General features: G+C 54.2%; 2 protein-coding genes across 5 annotated transcripts in view; both read left to right on the top strand.

The window, feature by feature from the left end:
• Positions 1–3,332: 3,332 nt before the first annotated feature.
• RIPK3 (receptor interacting serine/threonine kinase 3) lies at positions 3,333–7,683 on the top strand. Of its 4 annotated transcripts, XM_006144575.3 has the most exons (10): positions 3,348–3,566; positions 3,764–3,904; positions 4,042–4,369; positions 4,703–4,848; positions 4,974–5,020; positions 5,230–5,391; positions 5,498–5,565; positions 5,787–6,149; positions 6,284–6,344; positions 7,475–7,683. In XM_006144575.3, exons 1-10 carry the CDS (start codon positions 3,547–3,549, stop codon positions 7,663–7,665), a joined length of 1,527 nt encoding a protein of 508 aa, XP_006144637.1. In that variant the 5' UTR covers positions 3,348–3,546; the 3' UTR covers positions 7,666–7,683. The 4 variants fall into 4 exon arrangements, with proteins under 4 accessions (XP_027626122.1, XP_014441763.1, XP_006144638.1 ...); XM_014586277.2 differs by lacking the exon at positions 3,764–3,904 and having other exon boundaries at positions 3,336–3,566; XM_006144576.3 differs by lacking the exon at positions 6,284–6,344 and having other exon boundaries at positions 3,346–3,566; positions 7,475–7,675.
• A 1,162-nt stretch (positions 7,684–8,845) lies between these two features.
• ADCY4 (adenylate cyclase 4) overlaps positions 8,846–9,288 on the top strand; it is an 18,127-nt gene continuing 17,684 nt past the window's right edge. Inside the window, exon 1 of the mRNA XM_027770330.1 lies at positions 8,846–9,280. Within this exon, the coding sequence (XP_027626131.1) occupies positions 9,217–9,280 (64 nt within the window). The 5' untranslated portion in view covers positions 8,846–9,216. The remainder of the gene's footprint in view (positions 9,281–9,288) is intronic.

Genomic DNA, 9,288 nt, shown 5'->3' with positions numbered 1-9,288 from the left:
ACCCCTGGGGGGTTTTTTTTTTTTTTTTTTTTTTTTGGAGAACTCATTAATGAATTAAAAAAATGTATGATTGGTGTACTTTATATAACATTTAGGTATTCTGCTATGTGAGGCTTTTGAGAATATTAAATTTGTCATACTACTAGAGGGAAATTTTTAAAACAAATGGAAATGTGGTTATATGACACTTTTTATAAAAGAATTATTAAATTTTATTTATCATTATTATTTTTTAATTTGCTACAAGGCACATGAGCATACCTGAGAGAGAGGGATAAAGTGAAGGCCCGGGACACGAACTGCGGTCGACTACGTGGGAGTCCAGCGACATAGCCATTACGCTAACTGCTGGTTCCCCCCATCTTTTTATTTTTAATTTAAGATTTTTGCTGTATGGCACACGTATTCTCTGGAGACAGATGGAGAGAGACATTGAGAGAGAAAGTAAGAAATCACACCCTGGGGGGATCGTCACACAGCAATCCCTTCTCCATTCTCCTCCTGGGATTTTTGGCACACAGATGCATGAGCCTGGTGTGATTTTCAAGCGACCATATCTGAGACTTGCACTGTTGTTGGCCATGTGGGAGTTCAGCACTTTAACTACCATGCCACCTGCTGGCCCCAACACACATTGTTTTATAACCTACCTTTTCTCCCTTGATATATGATAAACAACTTCAAATTAATGAATACAGATAGCCTCATTTTAATAGCTCTATAGTCTTCCATAGCATAATATATTAAATGTTTTTCTTATAATTGGGTATTTAGGGTTCTATTTTTTCACTATTATAAACAACATCCTTATAACTCAATGTAAAAACATACATACAAATGCCAAGGAAGGGACCAGCAGTTAGTGTAATGGCTATGTCTCTGGACTCCCACATAGTCGACCACGGTTCACGTCCCAGACCCAGTGGCTTAAAACTCACTCCGGGCACGTGTGCATGCATGCCCAAGATCCCAAGAGGAGAATGGAGGAGAAGGGATTGCGGCGTGGCCATCCCCTCTGGGGGGTGATTTCTCGCTTTCTGTCTCTCTGTCTCTCTCTGTCTTTCTGGCGAGTGCACGTGCCCTATAACAAAAACCTCTCCAAAAAAAAAAAAAATGCTAAGGAAGATAAAAGTTCTCCATAATTCTATTTATTGTCATCTCAATTACTACCATTTGGTCTAGCAGGCAATTCTCTTAATCAAACAATAGATGAGAATTAGGACTAGAATATGAAAGGAGAGAGTCCAAACCTACCACCCATCTCCCCACCCCTACATCAAACAGGGATAGGGGCCAAGTTCATGGGGTGGGGGTGGGGCTACAGGCGATCAGAGGCAATCAGGAACAGAGAACTAAAGGGATAAGAGACCCACAAATAGACTCCAGAAGCCCGGGACAGCTGGAATCAGGAGCACCAAGCCTCAGGAAAGGCCAGAGCTCCGAAATCTTGAAATCAGCTTTGCCTACACACCTGGCTCCACTACCTCACCTCCACCAGAAGCCTAGGATGGTCCTAAGCACTTAGACCTGGCTTCTCCCTGTTCCTCCTTCTTTTATAGGGGCTCTGTTTTGAATCAAAAAGTATTCAGGCCCAGCCATCACCCCAATCCTGTACTTCAAGGTATCTTCACAGCATTGATTCTGAGAGTCTTGTCCCAATCTGAAGCTATCCAGCCATAAAACGGTCCCTAGGCTCTAAGGCCAGCAAGTGGCCTGTGTTAGTTAAGGCAGCTGGATCTCACATGTCTGACCACATGATGTGAGTCACGACCTAGTGGCTTTAAGAAACAGCTGGGGGGACCAGCAGTTAGCATAATGGCTATGTCGCTAGACTCCCATGTAGTCGACCACGGTTCGCGTCCCAGACCTGGTGGCTTAAACTCATGCTGGGCGCGTGTGTGTGCGTGCCCAAGATCCCGAGAGGAGAATGGAGGAGAAGGGATTGTGGCGTGGCCATCCCCCCTGGGGGGTGATTTCTCACTTTCTGTCTGTCTCTCTCTGTCTGGCTGGCGAGTGCATGCACCCTATAGCAAAAAAACCTCTTCAAAAAAAAGGAAAAAAAAAAAAAAAACAGCTGGGTAAGGCCACGAGGTGGCAGGGTGGTTAAGGTGCTGGACTCCCACCTAATTGACCACAACTTAAGTCCAGGACCTGGCAGTTTGAAAATCATGTTGGACTCATGTGTGAGCATACCCAAAATCCGATGAGAATGAAGGAGAAGGGATGGTGGCGTGGCCATTGGGATTAACCACTGGAAAGAATAGAAAGCTTGTACCAAGGTGAGCACCTTTTAGTGAAACCTGATGCACGACACACACACAGGGTTGGCTCTCCCCATGAAGGACTGAGTGCCTACACCGCTAGTCCCACCACCTCCAGGCATGATCAGACCTTCGGGAGGTAAAATATGGACATCTTGTTTGCCTTAAATTGTCAGGACTCCCCCATGCTCCTGAGCTCTCAGAGGTCCATGTTCAGGAACCAGCAGTTGGCTAGTGGCTATGTTGCTGGACTCCCATGTAGTTGACCATGGTTTGAGTCCCGGACCCGGTGGCTTAAATCCACGCCGGGCACATGTGCATGCGTGCCCAAGATCCCGACAGGAGAATGGAGGAGAAGGGATTGCGGCGTGGCCATTCCCCTGGGGGGTGATTTCTTGCTTTCTGTCTCTCTGTCTCTCTATCTTTCTGGCACACGCACATGCCCTATAGGAAAAAACTCTCCAAAAAAGAAAAAAAAATAGGATAACTCTATAGCCCAGAGCCAGGTTTTAAATAATTTCTCATCTATAAAATGGCAATACAGCGAGTATAGCCAGACACCAGAGTCTGTGAGGAAGGAAATGGGTGGTACAGGGTAGGTGGGAGAGGCAAGGAGAAGAAACACTTAACAAGCCCTAAAACGTAAAATTCTCTATTGAAAATGATGTATATGGTAATATCCTCGATTTGCATGTCAAATAAATAAAATAGGGGGAAAAGGGTCATAAAAGCCATACCTATCCCTTAGTGTTGCCTGAGAATTAAATAAGCTGATGCACTACCTGGCACAGGGTAAGCTTTACAGAAGTGTTAGCTATGATCATGGGCAGCTGTGAGAGAACTGAGCCCTAGACATCAAACCCTCCTAAGCCCCATCGCTGCCCCAGCCCAGACCTGGCAGGTGGTGGAGGGTGAAAGGTCTCCAACGGGAGAGGGATAGGCTGTGGGAGTGGGTCGGTAGTGGACTCCTGGAAGGCGAGGACTTTCTGTTGCACCCTGAACACCCAGCTACACCTAGCCGGGACGGCACGCTGCAGGTGACCAGGAAACACGAACAAGAAGAGAAAAAACACTCTAGCTTTCTTTCTGCCCCTCCCCAGGGGGTGGGACTGCAGAGTCGTCTGTGGAGAAGGAAGTTCACTGGGTATAGGAGAAGTGACTCGGAAGCGGAATCCGTTGGTCAAGAGATTGACCCCTTTCCAGACCCACTTCCCCTCGCTGCCCCAAGCTTTAGCCCATCCGGAAGGCTTGCAACTTCCAGAAGCCCGTCGCACCTAGCAGCCTGATGTCTAGCGACAGGTTATGGTGAGTGGGGAGGAGAGGTCGGCAGTCTCCACACTCACACACAGGGTGCTCAGTGGTCACGCTCAGGGTGTCCAGGTCCAGGGACTGTGGAGGCTGTCGTGGGAGGCTGAGGATGGGACGCGCGGAGTTCCAGCGGGATGGGGATGGTAGCTCGGACGTGGGTCACGGCCAGCTAGGGGACGAGACGCCTCTTTCAGGCCCAACGGTGCCTCCACCTCCTTGGTGTCCCTCGAGGAATTGGAGAACCCGAAGTTTGTCGGCAAGGGCGGGTTCGGCGCTGTGTTCCGGGCTCACCACAGGACTTGGGGCTATGACGTAGCGGTTAAGATCGTGAACTCGTGAGTGACAGAGCGGCAGGCGAGGGGGAGTGGGGGGGCAGAGCCGAGGAGGCGGGGCCGCGCAGCTCGGGTCCTAAATGGGGAAGGGAGGGATCTCCGCCCGGTCTGAGCGCGACTCCCTCTCTCCCGGAGCGCAGGGAAACGATCTCCAGGGAGGTGAAGGCTATGGCAAACCTTCGTAACCAGTACGTGCTGCTCCTGCTGGGGGTGATGGAGAACCTGGAGTGGGACTACGTGTCTGGGCCGGCCCTGGTGACTCGATTCATGGAGAATGGCTCGCTGGCGGGGCTGCTGCAGCCTGGGTGCTCTCAGCGCCCTCCTTGCCCTCGGCCCTGGCCGTTGCTCTACCGCCTGCTGCAGGAAGTGGTGCTCGGCATGTGTTACCTGCACAGCCTGAATCCCGTGCTCCTGCACCGGGACCTCAAACCTTCCAACGTCCTCCTGGACGCAGACCTGCATGCCAAGGTCAGCCCCTCCCTACTCCAGAGTAGCCTCGAAACAAAGCCCCTTCCGCCCTGGGTCAAGGTCCAGCCAGGAGTTTTAGCTAATGCCATGCCTGGTGATGGAGGCCCTGAGCCACCCCACAGGGCCCTCCAAAGGGCCTTGACCAACCTTGCCCAGAAGACACAGCCCCATGCACAGGGGACCCAGCTCTCCAACCCAAGAGTTCCACTCATTGCCCCTCTTCTGACCCTCCACACCTTTACAAAACTGGACTGACACTTTCTGGGGGGAAGGAGAATTCTGGAGGCTGCCTGGCCCCCTCTTCTCCTACTTCCTTCTTCCTGTCCTTTGCAGTTGGCAGATTTCGGCCTGTCCACGTTTCAGGGAGGCTCGCAGTCAGGGGCAGGGTCAGGGGAACCAGGAGGCACCCTGGCCTATTTGGCCCCAGAACTGCTTACCAATGTAAACCAGAAGGCCTCCATGGCCAGTGATGTCTACAGGTAAAGTGCCCACCCAAATTCAAATTCCAGATTCTTACACCCCTCTGGGCCCTTCTAGGGGTGGGTATATGGGAGAGGAGTCTTGCTAGTGGGTGGGCTAGACCTAAGCTTTGTGTCTCCTGCAGCTTCGGGATCCTCATGTGGGCGGTGCTAGCTGGAAGAGAAGCTGAAGGTAAGACTCCAGACAGATTCTGGAGCCCTTAACCTCAGGCACCCGCCCCCTAAAAGCCTGCAAGTCATCCCCTTTCTGCTTGCTTGCTCAGACTGCCTGTCTTTGTCTTCACTTCCCGCCCCAACTCTACTCCCTGCTCCCCGCCATAATGAAGCAGGTGAAGTCTCATCCCTGAATGCCTTCTCTTCCCACCTCTCGCTCCACCCTAGTGGTGGGCCAGACGTCACTGGTACAAAAAGCAGTGTGTGACTGGAAGGCCCGGCCCCCAATGGAAGAGCTGCTTCAGTTGAGCTATCCCGGCTTGAAAGAACTGAAGGAGCTAATGCAGTGCTGCTGGAGCTGTGAGCCCACGCACAGGCCTTCTTTCCAGGGTGAGCTGCCATTTAGCTCAGAGCTAGGGTATAGGGTTGGGTCTGACAGGGGCCTTTTCCAGGCAAAGGTTTTGCTCAGCTGTGACCCACACTGCTCTCCCTCCAGAATGCCGACCAAAAGTGGATGAAGCCTTCTTTTTGGTGAAGGAAAAGACGGATGCTACCGTCTCCTCTGTGAGCCCCCAACGCCCCTCCCAGGCATAAGCTGGTCCAGGGTGGCACAACATCCAACAGCTCCGTACTGACCACTGTTGTTTGTGCCTTGGTCCTCATCCCCACCCTCTCAACCCCACTCCCAAGCTTCCAGGCAACAGATTAAGGACCAAGAAACCTCTCCCTCTGGTTTCCTCTGGCTTTCCCTGCTCATGCCCAGCAAACTCCTCCTGTCCCTGCAGGTGAAGAAGTGTCTGTCTGAGCATAGGAGCAGCAACAGGGACCCAGAGCCAAGCTCCAGAGGGACAGAAATGGATGGCCCTGGGAGAACCACAGCAAGCCAGTGCTCTCAGAGTGATTCTATTTCTGGGATGCTGAACTGCCTGACTCTGGGGGGCCCCTCCAGCTCTGTTGCTCAAATGTGCACAGGCCATACTGAGAGGAGCAGAACACAGGAAAAGCAGGTTCCACATGACGGGATAGCACGGACGTTCTCAGACTCAGCGGCCCAATCTGTGCACGCTCCAGAGGCCTCACCTTTCAGAAACCAGATGCCAACTCCCGGCCAGACTTGGACCCCAGGTCCTGGACTCCAAGGGAGTCAGGTGAGGCATTGGCAGGACTGAGGGATGCACCAGGACTCCTTTCCCCTTGTCAGGAAAAACTTGGGGCTGAGACTGTGTGCAGTGGGGGACTCAGGCCTCAGGACGGGGACCTGAGAGCTCTGTGCTGTTTGCAGAGGCCTGAGAGACAGAATGTGAGCTCGTTCCCCAGGGACCCAGAGCCAAATCCAGCACCAGGTACCTAGTCCCCATCCTTTCCTTCCCTCTGCTCCATTCTCCTGCCAGCTTCTCCCTCAGGACTTTGTATGAGGGGTCTTCAAAAAGTTCATGAGGGCCAGTCTGTGGTGGTTAAGGCAGCTGGATTCCACATGGCCAACCATGTAGTTTGAGTCCCAGATCCAGCATTTTGGAAAACATGCTAGGCACGTGGGAGCGCATGTTCAAAATCCCTAAAGGGAGGGAGTGATGGAGGAGAAGGGATTGTAGCGTTACCATGCCCCATCAATGGGTGCTTTCTCTCTCTCTGTCCTTCCAGCAAGTGCATGTACACTGTGTGAAAAAAAATTTAAATCATAAAACAATGTGATCAAGACAAAAAAAAAAAAAAACAGATTTAAAAAGTTTTTGCACCAGAATAAAGTCATACTTTAATTCCTCTTTCCATGAACTTTTTGAAGTTCCCTTATATACATAGATCTGGAGTAGCTTGCGGTTGGGTGGGGGCTGCAGAAAGGACTAGAAATTATGGAGTCCAAACTTCTCATTTCATTAATGAAGAAGCTGACACCCACTGGGAGAGGACCCCTCTTAGGTCACACAACAAAGCCTGGATTTGCCCCTGGGTGTTGTGACTTTCTCCAGCACCAGTTCTGTGAGCCCCCTAAGTTTTGTTGTTGCTATGGTGCTCCAGAGGGCCTCCCAGCAAAAACAAATACAAAACAAAAGACCCAGATATCGGCATTTCAAACGTGAGTTGCCACCCCCTTTTTTTTTTTTTTGAGAGATTTTCACTGTAGGGTGCGCCAGACAGAGAGAGACATAGAGACAGAAAGCGAGAAATCACCCCCCAGGGGGGATGGTCACACTGCAATCCCTTCTCCTCCAGGGATCTTGGGCACGCACGCACACGCGCCCGGCGTGAGTTTTAAGCCACCGGGTCCGGGACACGAACCGCGGTCGACTACGTGAGAGTCCAGCGACATAGCCATTACGCTAACTGCTGGTTCCCGGTTGCCACCCCTTTTGAACTGGCCCAGAGACCCCCCCCACTGGCTGGCCTGAGACCTCCATGTTGCAATTCCCAGGGATGACCACAAGGTGTCACTGACCTCACACCCTTCCATTTACCACTGCTATTTCTCTTGAAGGGTCGTCCTTTTACTTGGAAAATTCCTCTGGGGTGCAGATTGGAGACCACAACGTTTTGATTATGACACCGAGTACTGCCTCGGCCACTTATCACCGGGCACTTTCAGGCGTGGGAAGAGGCTGGCCACGTCAGCGAGGACCTCAAGCCTGGAGGGGACCACAGGGCCAATATAATCATAGTGGGAATTAAAGCATTTTCAAAATTGTGTCCCAGGGTTGAGGCAGCGATCGTCTTTGTGGCCTCTAGACTTTTTTTCCAGGGCAGTTCATTCTGAGTCCAAACTAACTTTATGACCGGCCCCACTCCCCACCCCCAGAAGTCAATCAACGTGATGGGATGTTAGCCAAAGATGGATGAGGGAGTCTGAGGTTTGGCCAAAGGCAGAGAGGGACAGGCCTGGGGTCCCAGAGAGAAGGGGAGGCGCTGCAGCTCAGCGGAGGGAGGAAGCAGGGACACTAAGGGCTGGGGACCCGCGACTGAGTGGCACACAAGGTCAGGGCCCAGCCGGAGGCAGGAAGGAGTCCTGGAGGCCTCACTCCTCTTACCGACCTCTCTAATCTCAGGGCGGAGCGCTTCCTCCAGAGCCCAGGGACCGCGACCCCACCCTAAGACGAAAGTCCCCGGGCAGAGGATGGAGAGCCCTCAGCTCCTCTTTTCTTTTGAGGAGACTGGGGAGGCCGTGGGGAGCGGGGAGGGTATCCTTGGGAATCCGCCGACCTCGCCCCTGCTCAAGCCGGCTACGGCGCCTCCCGGCTTTCAGGGGCCAAGCCCCCATCCTATCGCCGCCTCCATCGCACACACTCACACGCACGGTGCTTCCCAGGCGTGAGCGCTCTTTTGGTCCCCAGCTGGTTCGGGAGCGGAGAGCTATGGCCCCACAGAGCTCCACGCGGACATGCTCCCACCCACGAGCTGCCGTCCGCACGGGCTTGGACCCTTGGGACGCTGCCGCAGCGGCTGTCGGCAAGAGGGAGAGGCTGCGAAGTGCGCCCCACATGTGGGACCGGCTCCTCGCTCTTCCCTGCATTCTCGCCCGGCTCGGCTCCAGCTCGCCCTCAAGCCTCCCCACACCCCAGCGCTCTGCGGGTCCACTCACTCGCATCTCTCCCACGGTCACACACCCTCCTTGAGGGGCCGAAGGGAGAAGGTAATGGTTCTAGGAGGGACTCCGAGAGGGGAGGAGGCCGGGAAATCTGGCCCTGGCACGGGAAGGGGCCGGACTGGCTCGTCGGGGAAGTGGGAGGGGGCCGCGTCGCCGGGAGGAAAGCGCCTGTCGCCTGGGGCTCTGAGTCACTGGAGCAGCAGCAAGTGTGGCTCCGCTGCAAGTCCCCCGGGCGCCCCCCCCGGACCCCGCCCCTGCGGCCCCCCGGGCGCCCTCCCCGGCCCCAGGCCCTGCGGCTGCGGCAGCGTCGTGGGCTGTGAGTTCGGGGGAGAGGGGTAACCCGGGGCTCCTTCGCAGTAATCCCAAATCCTGTCCCCCGGAGGTGAGACCTTTGCTGGGCAGCTCCCCAGTCTAGGTTTGAGGGAGAGGAGCCAAGGACTGAGGCCCCTGGCCGCCATCTGGGAGTGGGCTGAGAGGCCGCAGGGAGTCCTTGAAGGAGACCGGATTGCAGCGCGTCGGGGGGCGCCGGGCAGGAAGGGCGAGCAGCAGGTGAGAAAGGCGCAGTGGAGCCCGCCCGGCCGCAGGAGGTAACCAGCTCACCGCCCTCCCCAGCGCCCGGGCGCGTGGCGGGGGAGCCCATGGCCCGCCTTTTCGGCCCCCGGCCGCCCCCCAGCGAAGACCTCTTCTACGAGACCTACTACAGTCTAAAC

The sequence above is a fragment of the Tupaia chinensis genome, unplaced genomic scaffold, assembly GCF_000334495.1.
Source record: "Tupaia chinensis unplaced genomic scaffold, TupChi_1.0 Scaffold000126_2, whole genome shotgun sequence".
Classification (NCBI taxonomy): domain Eukaryota; kingdom Metazoa; phylum Chordata; class Mammalia; order Scandentia; family Tupaiidae; genus Tupaia; species Tupaia belangeri.
This window is presented reverse-complemented; position numbering and strand designations above follow the sequence as displayed.